A 15,989-nucleotide genomic window follows, 5' to 3' on the forward strand; every position below is an offset into this window, starting at 1 on the left:
GTGTGGAAGGCGGCGGCTACAGAGCGGGACCGGAGGCCGGGCCCCTCGAACCCTCCAGCGGAGACGGGGAAGGGCTGGCTGGGCTCTCCAGAACCCCCAGCGGACAAGGCAGGTGGCAGCGTGGAAGCCGCGGAGTGCTGGATGGGCTCATCCGAGCTTCCAGCCGGAGCTGATGTAGCGCCAGAGGGTATCGGGACCCCTGGCTGAATGTTAAGCTGACCAGAAGACCAAACTGCTACAGGGGACCAAACTGATGGCTGTAGTAATGGTTGTGGTGACAGTGGAGTGGGCGGTGGAGTGGATGACTGAGTTAACGGTGACTGTGCTAATGGTTCAGCTAAGGAGTGCATTAATGACAGGACTACAGGTTGAATGACTGACTGAGCAGCAGCCTGAATGGCTGAGTGTCGTGATGGTTGTGGTGGAAGAGAAGCGGGTGATGGTGTGGATGATGGAGCTACGGGCGACTGAGTGGCAGACTGAACTGATGACTGAAGTGATGGTAGAGGTGAAAATTGAGCTTGTGGTGGGGTAGCTGACTGAGGTGCGGGGGACACAGGAGACAGAGCCAGCGGGGACACAGGAGGCAGAGCTACAGATTGAACTGAGGGAGACTGGGTAGCAAACTGAACTAGTGGTAGTAATGGCGGTTGGGGAGAAGGCTGGACTGTACACTGAGGAGAAGGCTGACTGACTGACTGAAGAGCATCCTGTGCAGCTGAGTGTAATGATGGTTGTGGGAGCGAATGTTGGACAGGTGGTGGTGTCGGGTCCCCTGAGCCTACAATGCGGATGAAAGGTGCAGGCACCTGCTGGACACCAGTCGCTCCCACCTGAGGAGCAGGTACAGGTGCAGAGATCGGCTGGGTCCTGGCGGGCCTCACCTCAGTGGTTGGCACAGATTTCGGCAGGGACTGGGCGGCTGCTGTCCCCACCCGAGGAGCTGATACGGGTGCAGGGACCAGCAGAGCCTCAGTCGACCCGGAAACCGGAACAGGGACCAGCTGGGCGCCAGCCCCCCTCACCTGGGGAACTGAGATAGGTGCAGGGGAGTGCTGGGCCGCAGCTATCCCTAGAACGCAAGGGGCCTGGGAGGCGGGCCTAGAAAGAACAGTCTGCAAGAGATCAATTCCCTGCCCTGAGTGAGCGGATGAGGAACAGCGCTCTGACTTCATAGCGTTAAGTGTGCTAAAGCTGTAGCTTACAGGCACTAATGCACCACCTTCAGTGTTTACAGACTCTAGAGAAATGTGATCAGCTGATGCACCAACAGTCTTAGAGCTTCTTTCTTCGGAGCTAACCATGCTTATACTGACAGAGGAGGGGTTAATAGCCGATGTAAACATAGGTCTGTGCACCGGAGAGGCAGATGAAACAAAGTCTTTTACCTCCGGATCGCTGGAAGCAGTAAACCTAGGGAAAACAGTGGTGGGTGTAGAGCCCCCTGACTCAAGAACATTCGAATCAGTAAATACGTCAGAATGGACTTTCCCCTGGGGTGATGGCTCAGAAGTAACGAGCTGGGGTCGAGCTATCACAGGAACATTTACAGTCTTGGATTTTACTGCTTTAACATCTAAGGAGGCAGGTTTTAAAGCCCCAGTGGTGAGCTTAACTGCAAAACAATCATTCTCAGCAGACACACAGGTAAAGGGCACAGAAGCAGGTGTCTCTAACTCAGGAAATGCTGACTTCAAGTTTTCAGACCTAGGAAACACTAGCGAAGGATAATCTTTCTCAAATATGAGTTCAAACGTAGGAGAAACGGTCTCTGAGTTGACCCTCCGGGCAGTACAACGGTTCATAAGAAGTTCGGGTTCGGATTCAACATTTACAGATCGTGAGCCTTTAGAGCCTACGGCAAGAGTCACAGAGTTTGCATTCCTGCATTCAGAGTAGTGAGAACTAGCCTCAGAGTGAACAGAAAGAGTGTCTTTGTCACTCACCCCAGCCGGCTGCTCAGTAGTCCCGGAATCCGGCTGAGGAGAGGACCGGCGACGGCGTCTCCTCCTTGATGAGGGAACGGAGGTGACGGGGGAAACCGGTGATGATGCGGGGGTGACGGTCTCCTCTTCATCATCCGACCTCATCGCTGCTAGGAAAGCAGCGGGAGAGCGACGGTCAGAGCTGAGAGGGGATGGAGAAGGGCTCCGCGGCAGCAGCGCCAAAAAACCCTCTCGTTTTAGCAGCCGCTGTTGCGATACCGAGAGCCCCGTCTGCTGCTGCGATGCCGTCGCGGCGAGCTTAGTTCGCTGCTGCTGCGGCGGCTGACTGGCGGAGATCTCCGTCTGCAGTCGCTGTGGTGTGGAATCCCGGGAACAGACACTGTCTGCCAGCTCACGAGCTTGTAATGCCTCCTTGGCTCGGCTCAGTTCGTCAATAAAGCCCTCATAGCAGGTGAGCTGGTGAAGGAAAGGGTTTCCCTCGATTATTGCCTTTATGGCGTTAAGTCCGACGGAAATTGTCCGTGAGTCCGAGGCGCGGGTTATTCGTTGCACCAGACTCTGTACACGGAGAATATCTCCCTCACGGGCGGAGCCTGCTGGGTCCATTTCGTGGTTGCGTCGTTCTGTCGTGCGGCGGCTGTGTGAAGGCAAGAGAGGACCCAAATGCACGGCTCTAGACACACGGGAATGAACTCAAAGGCAGGTCTTTATTAACAGGAACATAAGAAGTCATACAAAACTATAAATACACAGAAGGTAATGAGGGAAGTGGGAGTTGTTACAGGATGCAAACATGTTTTATACTGCTTTGAAGTCTGGGACAGCATCATAAGAGGCATAACTGATCTCACCGTAGTCCCATGAAGACTCAAGATGAGTGTTTTCACGACTGCCATCTTGGTGTTTTGAAATCAGGCATGATGAATGAAGGGAAGAACTGTCTGTTAAGGTTCTCAGTCGTTCAGGTCATCGTAGTCTAAGGAGCTTGGAAAGAAAAGCATCTGGACTTCTTTAAGCTTCTTGAAGAGCGTTTCACCTCTCATTCAAGAAGCTTCTTCAGTTCTCTGAAGAAATTCTGAACTAAAGAAGCTTCTCAGATGAGAGGTGAAACATCTTCAAGAAACTTAAAGAAGTCCAGATGCTTTTCTTTCCACGCTCCTTAGACTGTAGTTAAACTTCACACACTGGACTTGTCAGTCACACATCCTTCGCCAGTAGGCATTCCCAGAATGATCTTTCCCCTTCTGACGCTTAGAATGACCAAATATGTGCAAAATGGACAATTCAACATGCCACCATGTCAGTCTTTTATTAAATATGACATGAAACAAATGACTGAGCCATTAAATTTGTCACAAAGGTGTTCACCTAATTCCAGGCAAATGGAATAGACTTCTATGGGACCATAAGTCTTTTTGCACTTTGACATTTGTTTTACTTTTCAGATCTGTAACCTATAACTTTTATACTGTATGTGTTTTGATCATAGGAGTCTACAGGGACTTACTTACTTTTAGCACGTTTAGCAGTTGATGTTGGCTTCTTTTTTCAGTACTGGAGCTTCCTGCTCATTGAAGACTTTTCTAAAAGGAAATGCTTAATCCAAAATGGCGTTTTAAGGGCTTGGATTAATGTCAATTTCAGCAAATATTCTTTCTTATGTTAAAAGAACATGGATCTCTGTCAGTGATAACTTCTGACTTTATAACTCAAATTTTAAGAGAGAGCTTCACTGCTAAGCTCTCATCTGTGTGGGTGTCACGGTTCGCTTGAGGACTCACATGCAGGACTCAGAGGCACAGTCAGTATTTATTACAGTTCCACCAGGTGTATATACAAACAGTGCAGGGGATAGTGCTATATACAAAGCGGTGACAGGGAAAAGGCTCCGGGGAAATCCAGGTAGGGAAAAGACACTTGCTCCTCTTCTGACTCTCTCTCCAAACACTCACACAAAAAGGGAATCCGCTCGGGGAATGCAGAGTCGGGTCCAGGGGATCTATGTACAGAAGGAAACACACGTTAGAGGTTTTGCACAGGGAAGCAAATGAGAACTTGCTGAGAGCCGGGCTGCACTGACGCGAGTCACACACAACGATCCAGCGATGAGTAGAAGCCACTCCCTGGCTTAAATGCTGGCTGCACTGATGAGGCCCAGGTGTTTCCTCCTCAGAGGGGCGTGGGCCGAGGGCGTGAACCCACCATGAGTATATCTGTATCTATATAGATATATATGTGTATTCGTAACCTTTTTTCATCATCTAGTTTCCTGTGCCAGATCTTCTACTGATCCACTGAGGCAGACATGTAAAAAAACATGAACTAAAGCATATTTCTGTATATAAACAGGACCTTAAATCTTTATCAACAGCTACTTTAGAGGAAATTCTTCAATAAACTGCAACCAAAGGCTCAACTCAGAGGACAAAACCCAACCTGTTATAAATAGTGTGACAGCAAACTTTCTCTTGTGTAAAGTTACAAATAGGAGTAATTATCCACAGGAGCTTTTATACATAATGAAGTTATAATTCGTCCTGTAGAAATTGTACATTTAAGCTATATAGTTCCCTCTGTGATAACTCTGCTATGAATGCCTCTTATTAACTTTTATGCTTTTACAACCCACTATGAGCAAACACTCAGCAACAGTGGGAAGGAAAAACTCCCTTCTTGAAGGAAAAAACCTCTGGTAGAACCAGGAAATCTGTCTAAACTAGTTGGGGGTTAGAGCAACAGATGCAAGTCTTCAGATCATTTGCAGTGTGACTGTCTTTGTGCACACTTTAACCTGATTCAGTTTTCTTATTTGTCAAAATGCACCATGGGTAAAAAAAACAAAACAAAATAGTAATGAAGGAGAATCTTCAGCAAAGATGAATTAAACAAGTTTTATTTTGATCAAATTTTACTTTAAGTAAAACACATCTTTATTTGATGACTTTAATGTCATCAAATAAAGACAGTTTTGATGGAGCTCCTGACCCAGCCCAAGCTCTCTATGAAGACGAGGAAAAACTCCCCAGGGGGCCAGATCGATGGGAAGAAACCTCGGGAAAGCCCATTCAAAGAGAGATCCCCTTTCCTGGGATGGCTGGGGGGGTTACAGGAACTCCGAAAAAGCTAAATTTTTATTTATTTATTTTTTAAGATTGACCCACTCTATCTATTCCTGTCCAACAGAAAAAAGAAAGGAAGTTACTACAATGTATCACACTTACATGATAAGGTGTGAATTGTGTGTTTGTGTGTGTTATCTTAGCCAGGGGTGAAGCTGGAGCTCCTCCAGTGTTGGGCGCTTCTCCGGGACTATAGCTAAACATGCGTCCAAGAAATTCCGGCATTCTTGAAAGAAAGAAAAGATCAAAAAGATGAAGATGATAGTTCTAGTGATCCAAGGCATCAGTGAATCTGGAAGTGTGAAGTTTTCTTACCTGTGGACAGACGCTTTTTGATGCTCAGTTGCTTTGTGAGGAACCTCGCGGTACTAAAGTATCGTGCATGAAGCGCTTCATACAACACCACTCCCATTTGCCACACCGTGGTGGGTCCACACCTGTAGCAGCTCCTAATGTACCACTCGGGAGGGATGTGAAGAGGAGTGCCTAACAAACAGACACAATTGCAATTTCTTCTAAAACAAAAGACACAAATTGTTACATCTGCGAAAAGCAGGAGCAGAATATGTTACCATAGAAGATGCGATACAGAGATCGCTGTTTAACAAAGCAGCTCAGTCCAAAGTCAATGATGCGAACTCGAGGCACATCTGAGCCGGTCTCAATCAGAATGTTTTGTCCCTTGATGTCCCGATGAAAGATGTGTTTCTCCTCAAGTTCCTTTACAGCATCAACTAGTTGCTTCAGAATGACCTGGAAAAGATGAAAAACACAATAATGAGTTAATGCTTTTCTGCCTTGATTGAATGCTGTACAGTCTAAGGCTCTCCCAGTCAACCTACCTTGGCCTTGTCCTCTGGTAAAGCTCTTCCATTTTCTGCTTTGTATTTTTGCAGGTCCACAGCAGGGACAGGTCTCTCCAGCACCAGGATCAGCTCTTTGCCAAAGTCGAACCACTCCAGCAAGGACACAGGTGCTGATATTCCCACTGACCCTTCTGCTTCACCTGCAAGTTTAAGCATAATGGCCACTTCCACCGAGAGCATCTTCCCATTTTCATCCTGAAATATTACAACAAAGTGGATGATGAGGAACGCCGCATTCAATCCAGTAATGTAAAACTAATTCAAGTGTTGGACGCTTACCGCCACTTTGCAGTAGACTTTATTTTTGGGAATGTGTTTGATGGCAACCTAGAAGACACAGAGCATTGGTGAGCATTTCCTCAGTATGACATAATGAAAGGTGGAAACACAGCAGACGTCTCAGTTTACGATATTATCCATTATCTGCGTTACTGCCTGTCTTACTACCATCATCTGAACACTTACTGGAAAACGATCTTCTATCCGGTAGCCAGAAAACACTGCTCCGCAGCCTCCTTCTCCGAGCTGGTGCTCCTCCACATATCTGGCTTGGAATTCACCTGAACAGACAAAACAGCAAATCTTGTTTTATTACAGCTGTGACACAAATTACTCTCCTCTGTAGCCTAAATGTTCCTTCTGCCCTTCCCCTGAATATAAAACCCAAGCTGCTTGCTACTTACGTTTTTGGTCTGCCACTGATTTTTTGTCCTGGTCCACATTCCTTTTTTTTTTCTTGGGTGACTCTCTGTTGTCTCCCGTGGCCTTTCTTTTGCCATTTTTTGTGCACTCCTGTTTGTTGTTCAAGTCTGGAGATGTGGAAAACACCAAAAGCACATCAGCTCACTGGATGATAGACACAAACACTAAACACCAATATCTTAAACCTAGCAACCACACTTAATCTACCCCCTTATTCAACTAATTAGCCTACCTTTACCAGAGTCCAACGAGGAGGATGCTTGCTCCTTGTCACCGCTCGTATGGTCGAGAAGTTTAGCCCTCTTTGCTCTCTTTGTTGTGTCCTCTTCATCTTGCACAACCTTGCGCTTCACTCCTTTGACCACATCTGAGCTGGTGGAAGGACCAGCCTGCTCAGCGACCCTCCTCCTTTTTATTGGGGTCTTCTTTTCAGGACTGGCCTTTCTTTTAGCAGTCCTGCTCTTACAATCTATAAACGACGACAACAACACAGTGGTGAAAAAGAGTCCCCGACATCAGGACTGGAAGCAGTTTGATGGCAAAGAATTTGAAATTGCTTTTGCTTAAATGATCACAAGTTTATTCTTGGGATTAAAAAAACTGACCAGTGCGAATTGATACTAGGTTTACTAAGTCTTAGATCTTGATGACACTTGTTGGTCTGTTTTTACTGTTGAGTCCAAGAATAAACTTATTACATTATTTTACCAAAAGACCGGTAACCTTCCTTTGATTAGACATCTTGTATTAAAGCTATTTTCAATCAAACATATGATTCAATTGCTTCAAAAATGATTCACACAGTGTCAACATTTCTAGGATTTGGATTTTACCAGGTTCTTATTTTATTATTTTACTTACCTTGATCTCCTGAATCTTTCTTATCGGCCAGAGTGGTAATTTTTCTTGTTTCCTTTTTCATTGTAATTTCGGAGACCCTTTAAAATCGAAAATGTAAACCGTAATGAGTTAATATTGAGTTAATACTTCTTCAAATGTGCACCTTTCAAATGCTTGACTTTTCTAACTGAATTCTGTAAGTGAGCTTTATAAGTAAACTCTGGAAACTACGGCAACACAACATAGAATCTTGCCTTTCAGTGACTTCACTGACTGCCAGTAGTTCAAAGTAGTTTACAGAAAAACACTCTGGCAGACAAAGCCATAATATTTCATATAATTCAATCATTTCATATCAATTAAACAGTTTCTTTCATTATCTTTCATCATTTGTATAAAGACCTCATCTATGGATGACAGTATGAAGATTTGTGGTTGACCACACACTAATAAACACAGTGTCAGCTACATTGTCATCTGATTTAAAGTATTTATTATGTACATTTAACTGTCATGGTACTGAGCCTGTGACCCAGTGTTTTGTGTTTGTTCATTTATATTCATTGATTATTCTTATGTATGTTTTTGGTTCTCTTTATTGTTTTCTTCTTGTGTTATATTCTTAGGCTTTAGGTTTCTGTTACTTTGCCTTGCCCCTGTGTCCCACGTGTCATATCTATTCATTCTTGTTTCCATGTTCCCCAATTTCTCCCCAGTCAGTCATGTCTCTGTGTCAACTCTGTGTCTTTGTAAAAGTCTCTTGTTTGCTGTTTTACTTTGATAGTCATGTGTGCTATGTTAGTGTTTTCATGTCTGTGAAGGTTCTCAGTCATCTAGGTCATCGTAGTCTAAGGAGTTTGGAAAGAAAGCGTCAGAACTTAAACTTTGCTTGAATGTCTTCAAGCAACTTAAAGAAGTCCAGACGTTTTCTTTCTAAGCTCCTTAGACTAGTGTTTTCAGTTTTCCTTCCCCATGGTCTTGCTGTTTGTGATTTCTCGCAGCTGTGCTCTCATCCTGTGTCTTATTCCCTCATTTATCCCTCTGTGTATTTAAGCCCATTGTTTTCCTCTGTTTGCTGTTGGGTTGTCTGTGTATCATCCATGACAATTAAATTAAATAGCAAATGCAACTACAATTTCAATGAGATTCATTCCTTGCATTCTACTGCAGTGGCTGAAAGTAGACACCAAGCATTATCACTGTAACTAATATAAATATTGGACTTGGAGGGTATTCATCTGATAGACTGATGCAAACATTACTGTGAGGAAAATTTTGAATCTCCCAATTTTCTTTTTTTCTGAAAGAAAGAAAGTTGGTTACTGTATCACATTTGTATGGCAAGATGTGAATTCAGTATGCGTGTGTGTTTGTGTCAGAGAGGAGTTTATCTGAGCCAGGGGTAAAGCAGGAGGTCCTCCAGCATTGGGCACTTCTCCAGGACTTTGTTAAAACTTGTTTTCAAGACGTCTGAAATGAAAGAAGGACAAGAGATATCGAGATGATAATTCCAGTGAGCCAAGCGATCACACTGATTTTCTGCAAAATTTTCTTTTTGAGAGGCATTCGGCTGGGCAGGGGGTATAACACATCTGCAATGCAGCAACATCTGCTCTCTGGGCCTGTGTGAGAGTGTTATCTCAATGGCGGGAATGAGGATGTTGGAATTTGGCATCTCAGGCACCAACTCATCTCTTTCCTTAACCGGGCTCACCAGAGATTGGTTTCAGCCTCTCTCCATGCTTTAAGGAGGTTGAGTTGATAAATCTGACTGGCCCCTCCCCTGTCTGACCGTATCTCTTCATAGTCAACACCAATGTTCTCACCGTGTGACCATGAACGGTCCTTACCACTTGGCAAGTAATTTCGAGCTAGAAGAAGGGAGTAAGACAAGAATTTTATGTCCCTGTTAAAATACAATTACATTTTATCAAATATCACTAAGCAGTCCTTACCTTTAAATACAGCCTGGTTTCTTTCTCTTTCTTTCTATACTCTGAGTGAAGTTAGCTCTCATTCTTTCTCCTCCTGTGAAATACAGCAAGTGGAGCTTTAGCTAGCAACACACTGTGACACAGTTAGTGTTTGTTGAGGTGATAGAAATGCTGCATTTCAAATTACCTGACACAACATTTTACTCCCTTTTATGTTCACTCCTTTTTTTCTGAAGTACCGCAAATTATTGGCTCGTGGGGTTGTTCTGGTGTTGTGCTAAAAATAAATGAATCAAAACTACGGTACACGGTTTGCTCTTTCATCTCTTTTTATGCGACATCCTCTACTGATTAAAACGCGACTGCCTTTCATGTGTCACTGTTTAGGCTCAAATCTCATTGTTTGAAGGCCTGCAGTGACGTGAAATATTAACTTCCCCCAATGGGTTAAACCCAAAGTAACGAGTTTGTTTTGAAAATATACGGAGTGGAAACTACAGATATTTGTTTAAAAACGTAGGGAGTAAAAATTAAGTACAGCAAGGAAGGTTTTTTTTTACTTTTTTACTTCCTACCTGTGGAGCCAATTAAGCTAAATTTAAGAAGCGCATGTCTGTGTATACTTAAAAGCTCTTATAGTTATTTTCACTTTGTAGTAAATTTTGTATGACATGACATACTTTGACCTGAGGTGGCGCTGCAGCGTGAAAGAGCCTGAACGTCAACCGGAAGAAGACGAGAATAAACTCCGTATAAACAACATGGCGTCTCCCTGTGAAGTGTCATGCCGAGCAGATGTCAGAGTTGAGTTCAAGCAAAGTTGACTCTTTCGGTGATTACAGTTTGTCCGGGCGGGCTGTGCGTCTTATTTCATCCGCAGACACGTCGTTGGATGAGGAACAGCTCATGTTGGCATCAGTGGCAGTCAGGATGGCAGCATCTTCCAGAGGGAAGGTCAGGTCGCTGGTCTCTCTGAGCAGGACGCTGTCCACCAACAAGCCCGGTTCCACGGCTGGAGATTACCCTCCTCCGGCTGAAGCCCCCGCTTCTCCCCCGAACAGCGAGCCAGCCGCGGCGCCTCAGCGGAGACCCAAAAAAGACCCCAGCGGCTGCTCCGTGCTCCTCTTCCCCGGTCAGGGCAGCCAGTTTGTGGGCATGGGCAGAGGACTTTTAAAATACCCCAACGTTAAAGAAATGTTCACCGTAGCCCAGAAGATCCTGGGTTACGACCTGCTGTCTCTGTGTCTGGAGGGCCCCGAGGACGAGCTGCAGAAAACGGTTCACTGTCAGCCGGCGGTGTTTGTCACCTCCCTGGCTGCTGTGGAGAGACTCAACCAAGAAAACCCCAAAGTAAGTGCCAGATAAATGTCTGGAAAAAGGACAATAACTGCAGGTCCTGCCTTCTTAAATGTGGCCATTTTATCTTTTTTTTTTAAATACTGCTACAGTAATATTAATTTATATTTAAAATGTGCGCACATTATGTATGAAGGTGTGGATGAATGATGCTTGTTGTAAGAAAGCATTTTGAGTGCCCAGTAGAAGAGCATCTTTCAAATGCAAAGTTTCTCATTTCAACTTTAATTACTGCACCTGATTAAGGCGGCAGAGTAAATAAGGCTTCCAACAGTGGTTATTTCTTATTATCACATCTTGTTTTTATTGTTTTTATCAGTAGATTGTTGTTTCACTCCCACCAAAAACATCACCGTAAATAATCTTCTGATTCTGAATGACCATTTAAAAAAATAAACAAATTGTTCTGAGTTAATTTCAGTTACGGATGTATCAGTGACATAAATGATATATCGGTCATAATCGGGAGGCTGTTACATTTTTATTTTTTTATTTTTTTTTGACTTGTTTCCTGCTGTACACAGGCCATTGAGATGTGTGTCGCTGCTGCAGGTTTCAGTGTCGGAGAATTTGCTGCTCTTGTCTTTTCTGGGGCGATGAACTTTGCAGAAGGTAGAAAGATTTCTTTTTTGGGGTTTTTTTGTGCACTTGTAAAAGGTGTTTTAATCACAACTTTGGTTAATATTCTGTATTTACTCCTTATGCATCTTCTAGCTTTGTATGCAGTGAAGGTGCGAGCGGAGACTATGCAGAAGGCCTCAGAACTGGTTCCCAGTGGGATGCTGTCAGTCATTGGTAGACCTCAGGCTCAGTATAATTATGCCTGTCTGCAGGCAAAAGAGCACTGCAAGAGTCTGGGGATGGAGAATCCTGTGTGCTCTGTGGCCAACTACCTGTTTCCAGATGGCAGGGTTATTGCAGGGCACCAGCAGGTAATGCATTCATATATTCTTGCTGCTTTAATATACCGTGAATCTATTGTGTTCTCTTTTCTGTCTTTTCTCTCAACCATCAAAAAAGTTGTTAGAGCTGCTCTTGTCATTTCTGCTGTCTTCTTTGACTTCTCAGGCTCTGGATTTCCTCCAGGAAAACTCTCGGCGCCTAAAGTTCATGCGGACCAAAACTCTCCCAGTCAGTGGTGCGTTCCATACTGAGCTGATGGCATCGGCTACTGAACCCCTCAGAGAGGTGCTCCGGCAGGTGGAGGTCAGTCAGCCACTTTATCCAAAAGGGATTAACATATTTTCTGAAACATGCATTCAATTACTCTGTAAAGCTACACCAGTCCTCATTTTTTTAAGATAACCCATCCTATTCAGTCTGACTCGGAAAGTTAAATGGAAAGTATACCCAAGATTTTACATCTGGTCCTTAGCAGGTCTTAAAATTAAGTAAATACAAGCACATATGAGCTGCAAAACAACATATAACACAGTGTCATTTATTTAATTAAAAAATAAGCCTAAATAAGCAACACTGTAAAGAAGATTTGGCATGTTAGGGACTGATAAAGTCAGGGTCCATGTGTTGTTCATCTGACATTGTATTTAAATCATTTTTGAGCCTCCTAACCACAAGTTCCATGTGCGATTTCCTATTCGTCCCCTTCCCGTCCAGGTACGACGTCCTGAGATCAGCGTCTACTCCAACGTAGATGGAAAACGTTACATGAACGAGAGCCACGTGCGCAGGCAGCTTGTTAAGCAGCTGGTGTCACCAGTGAAATGGGAGCAGACCCTGCACGAGATCTACGAGAGGACGCAAGGACAGCATTTCCCACACACCTACGAGGTCGGACCCGGAAGGCAGCTGGGCGCCACGCTTCAGAAGTGCAACAGGAAGGCATACCAAACGTACGCCCATGTGGAAGTCACCGCATATGAAGACTGATAAAGCTCATGTGGTTGCTTCTTGTCTTTATACAAGTGTGTAATTAAAGATTTTTGTAATTTCTTTTTTTAATTTACAATGTTGTCACATTTTTGTCATTAAGAAGTTTATTTGGCGTCACATGAAAAAGCAGTTTCAAATCTTGAACAGAAAGTCCAGCTCCCTTCATTGTACACTAAGCAATGCTACATATCATTTGAAAAAATTTTGGCCTCTTAAACCAGTAAGAAACAAATCTGGATACAAAAGACTGCAAGCCAGCAACAGTCCAGTCAACATGTTTTCTGACATGAATCAACATGTCACTGCTACAATAAACTGGCCAACTCCTTAGGCAAGGCTAGATTTCCTTTAAACAATTTACTCCCAACTAATTTTACATTATACTTTTTTTTTCTTCTCTTTTGAGAGAAGAGGTTGTCGTCCTCACTTTCAACTTCAATACCGCTCAATAAAAACAGTTATTTAAAAAAAAGGGAAAAGTCAAAGTAAACAGCAAGAGAAAACAGCAGTAATTCTCACTCGATAGCAAACATATTTTGACAAACATGGCTGAGAAGACCTGCTCGTGGCCCTCTTAAGCTTTCTGCTCCGTCCATAGTGCACTGAAAATGGTCACCATGGCCACCAGTGCCACAGTAACAAGTGCTCCTCTGTTCCACCCAGTGCAGGTTACTGGGTTAAAGTTGGATGCCTGTAAAATGAGACATAATGAGAAAAAGTGGGCTGTTTTGGATAGATGTACCAAATTATATTTAATATAACACGACCACACAACAGTCAACAATGCAACAAAGCAAGACTGCTCAAATCCACCTATTTTGACTATTTTGGCTCTATTATTTTTATTTTTTTATGTTTAAATTGAGTTTCTCCTTGTTTTATGTATAGGTTCTTATCTAAAAATCATATTTATATTGGGGTTCAAATTGAGAAAGTAGTTCACAGATGGGATCCACTTTAAAATCTTTGATTCTTTATTAAACTGTCTGCCAATTAAACGTTTTTGCAGGTTATGCATCTGTTGACTTTGCTGACACAACCTCCAAAGGAATTAAACCAGGAAGCTTTGCTTGTTTGGCACATGTGTAAACCTCTACACTTTGGAGTCATTGGATAAACCCGCTGCTGTAAATGGAAAGATATCTCTTTTCCTTGGAATACAAAGCCTTAATGCAAACACTAAGAGCAATGAACCTTTATGCATACGTATAATGCAGAGATGCGTTAAAGAGAAGAGTTACCCAAGCTGTCAAGGCCTCAACTCTGAGGATCCCCTGCCCAGGTGCAGTGCTCACTAACCAGGTCTTCATTGCAGCAGACAAACCCCGAAAAGTTCCTAACTGATTGTGAATATCCCTATGAGGAAGCAGTGAGAAGTTAGAACCAATCACACAAATGTAATAGTTTGATAAGTGAAATAAAATAAGAGGGAAAATTTTTTTTTTTTTACCTATAGATGGTCCGAGTCAGTGCCTGGGCAGGTCTCAGGAGGTTTAAGGGAGTCGGAAGCTGGTTTGGCATTCTGCTGGCATACTCTCGGTCTAGCTGGTCACCGATTAAAGCCAACTGGCGGCCACAGGCCCGTGCAACCCTGTCACTGATCCTGAGGGAGGAAAAGGCAGGTGTGTTTAGAATCCATCATAAATATGGGGAACTCAATAAAAATCTCTTTTTTATAAAGTTGTTTTTGCCCAAGGCACAAGCCCGAGCTGTGTGTTTGTTTTTGGTATTAATAGTCGAACTGGGGCAAGGGCGGGACTATACAGTACCTCAGGGTGCCAGGGTCCACCTCACTAGGTCCAGCCTGGAGGGCGATGACACGACTTGGGCGTCTTGTTTGTTCCACCATTTTGTTTTCTGAGAACATATATGCAAATTGTTCATATCGTGCAGCAGACTGCTAAGAACATCAACAGGACAGACAATGGCTCCACAGCCTGAAAGTGTCTGTGTGTTATCTTTGCTCAGGCTCCCAACGGTCAATAACAGGCTGTGTAAATACTGGCTCATGTGACCAGGATAGGTGTGGACTGGGTTACTAGGCTGAAAGAAAAAAACAGCTCCAGAGATAACATCATCTCTTGGCTCAAGTCCAACCTTTGTGCTGTACTTTCTTTTTAAACTGCAGCAAAAATGCATTGCAATGCTTTCATGTTTACGACCAACTTACGACAACTCAAGACGTAACACTTTACATTCAATTTGCCTTTTTCACTGAATTTTTTGTTTTTGTCTTAAAGTCCAGCTTAAAACAGGTTTATAATCTCCCAGGTACACCTGTCTTGAGATCAGTTCCTGTTGCACCTGCAATCCTGCCATTTAATGCAAATGCTGAATTTCCATAACTCAAATTAACCAAACTGCCATTTTACTCTCACAGAGAAGGATAGAAAAACACCACCGGGTCAGAAGAATCAGATCACAAGCTTTAAATACTATAAATCTTGACAAATCAAGAACTGGTTTTCCCTGGATTTAATTGCAACGTCTTTATTTTTACAAACCCTTTTTCTTTTGGCAAAACATCAGCAAACTGAAGCCTTAAACGTGGAAACATAAACACCACCATTAAAACGACAGGCAGCCATCAGGTAGAAGCCATATTGCCACAACAAAGTGCGGAGTCATTGCTCTCAGCAAACAAAGGTCGTTTTGAAGATCACACATATTGAATTAGATAAACAATAAACAGGTATTAAACCATTTAAAGACTTAAATTAGTGTATTGTATCATGTTTGAGCAGTATAATATTAGATATTAGTCGAGTATGAATATCCCAACCCTGAGAAGTAAACAGGTGCACACTCTCGTTCTCTCTCTCACACACACACAAAAAAGGAAATTAAAAACTACCTTTTTATGTTGATTAAGTGGACGCCGCCCTGAGATAAAAGCAAACAAATTAAAAATAAACATTGTAATGTTAAAAATTGCTGGAAAATACTGAATAAAAGCATAATTTCGAAGTGTTTTCTTCCTCTACTTACAGCAGCGCCCTTTAATCTCGACGCTCTCAGGTAACTGCTGCCGCTAATGACAGGACACACCTTTATCTATCACCGCTGGGGCTTCCGCCGACAGTGAACACCAGGGGGCCACCTGTAAGATGCATTCTGGTAATGTTTGCAGGGTTATTATTAATAACCACAGCTTAAAATTACTCTGCGAGGTGCGCGGTTGGGCTGGGGTAGGCTCCAGGCTGGGTTATTTACAGGTCCAAGAGGGTTTCTGAAGTCCGGAATGGAAACCAAGCTCACAGAGGAGCAACTTCTAGGAAAGAGGACAAGGTGACGTTAGCGAGGTAGGACAGGTGAAGTTCAAGCAGACAAACA

At 43.5% G+C, this 15,989-nt stretch overlaps 3 protein-coding genes across 3 annotated transcripts; 1 reads left to right on the top strand and 2 right to left on the bottom strand.

Moving 5' to 3' along the window:
* Positions 1 to 3,736: 3,736 nt before the first annotated feature.
* On the bottom strand, positions 3,737 to 10,226 carry LOC113009246 (serine/threonine-protein kinase pim-2-like). Its single transcript, XM_026147446.2, has 12 exons — positions 10,088 to 10,226; positions 9,429 to 9,501; positions 7,495 to 8,943; positions 6,866 to 7,102; positions 6,615 to 6,740; positions 6,397 to 6,491; positions 6,211 to 6,258; positions 5,908 to 6,126; positions 5,638 to 5,818; positions 5,381 to 5,551; positions 4,027 to 5,291; positions 3,737 to 3,945 (listed from the first exon to the last, which is right to left on the bottom strand). Exons 3-11 carry the CDS (start codon positions 7,553 to 7,555, stop codon positions 5,200 to 5,202), a joined length of 1,230 nt encoding a protein of 409 aa, XP_026003231.2. The 5' UTR covers positions 7,556 to 8,943; positions 9,429 to 9,501; positions 10,088 to 10,226; the 3' UTR covers positions 3,737 to 3,945; positions 4,027 to 5,199.
* On the top strand, positions 10,203 to 12,729 carry LOC113009247 (malonyl CoA:ACP acyltransferase (mitochondrial)). The gene is made up of 5 exons (XM_026147447.2): positions 10,203 to 10,757; positions 11,288 to 11,375; positions 11,478 to 11,695; positions 11,832 to 11,969; positions 12,381 to 12,729. Exons 1-5 carry the CDS (start codon positions 10,203 to 10,205, stop codon positions 12,651 to 12,653), a joined length of 1,272 nt encoding a protein of 423 aa, XP_026003232.1. The 3' UTR covers positions 12,654 to 12,729.
* Positions 12,730 to 12,742: 13 nt separating this feature from the next.
* On the bottom strand, positions 12,743 to 15,894 carry bik (BCL2 interacting killer). Its single transcript, XM_080291795.1, has 6 exons — positions 15,645 to 15,894; positions 15,511 to 15,539; positions 14,426 to 14,513; positions 14,107 to 14,259; positions 13,898 to 14,012; positions 12,743 to 13,347 (listed from the first exon to the last, which is right to left on the bottom strand). Exons 3-6 carry the CDS (start codon positions 14,503 to 14,505, stop codon positions 13,231 to 13,233), a joined length of 465 nt encoding a protein of 154 aa, XP_080147921.1. The 5' UTR covers positions 14,506 to 14,513; positions 15,511 to 15,539; positions 15,645 to 15,894; the 3' UTR covers positions 12,743 to 13,230.
* Between the last annotated feature and the right edge of the window lie 95 nt (positions 15,895 to 15,989).

Source organism: Astatotilapia calliptera, chromosome 17, assembly GCF_964374335.1.
Source record: "Astatotilapia calliptera chromosome 17, fAstCal68.1, whole genome shotgun sequence".
Classification (NCBI taxonomy): Eukaryota; Metazoa; Chordata; class Actinopteri; order Cichliformes; family Cichlidae; genus Astatotilapia; species Astatotilapia calliptera.

What these genes read in the sequence shown, in the direction of transcription:
- LOC113009246 (XM_026147446.2), bottom strand. Translation starts at nt 7,555, where the DNA reads ATGAAAAAGGAAACAAGAAAAATTACCACTCTGGCCGATAAGAAAGAT. An exon ending in CTCGTTGGACTCTGGTAAAG is followed by an intron (nt 6,741 to 6,865) that starts GTAGGCTAATTA and finishes CCACATCTCCAG; the next exon opens with ACTTGAACAACAAACAGGAG. An exon ending in GGATAGAAGATCGTTTTCCA is followed by an intron (nt 6,259 to 6,396) that starts GTAAGTGTTCAG and finishes TGTGTCTTCTAG; the next exon opens with GTTGCCATCAAACACATTCC.
- LOC113009247 (XM_026147447.2), top strand. Translation starts at nt 10,203, where the DNA reads ATGTCAGAGTTGAGTTCAAGCAAAGTTGACTCTTTCGGTGATTACAGT. An exon ending in TCAACCAAGAAAACCCCAAA is followed by an intron (nt 10,758 to 11,287) that starts GTAAGTGCCAGA and finishes TGCTGTACACAG; the next exon opens with GCCATTGAGATGTGTGTCGC. An exon ending in TTATTGCAGGGCACCAGCAG is followed by an intron (nt 11,696 to 11,831) that starts GTAATGCATTCA and finishes TTGACTTCTCAG; the next exon opens with GCTCTGGATTTCCTCCAGGA.
- bik (XM_080291795.1), bottom strand. Translation starts at nt 14,505, where the DNA reads ATGGTGGAACAAACAAGACGCCCAAGTCGTGTCATCGCCCTCCAGGCT. An exon ending in CTGACTCGGACCATCTATAG is followed by an intron (nt 14,013 to 14,106) that starts GTAAAAAAAAAA and finishes GCTTCCTCATAG; the next exon opens with GGATATTCACAATCAGTTAG. An exon ending in TTGAGGCCTTGACAGCTTGG is followed by an intron (nt 13,348 to 13,897) that starts GTAACTCTTCTC and finishes CTCATTTTACAG; the next exon opens with GCATCCAACTTTAACCCAGT.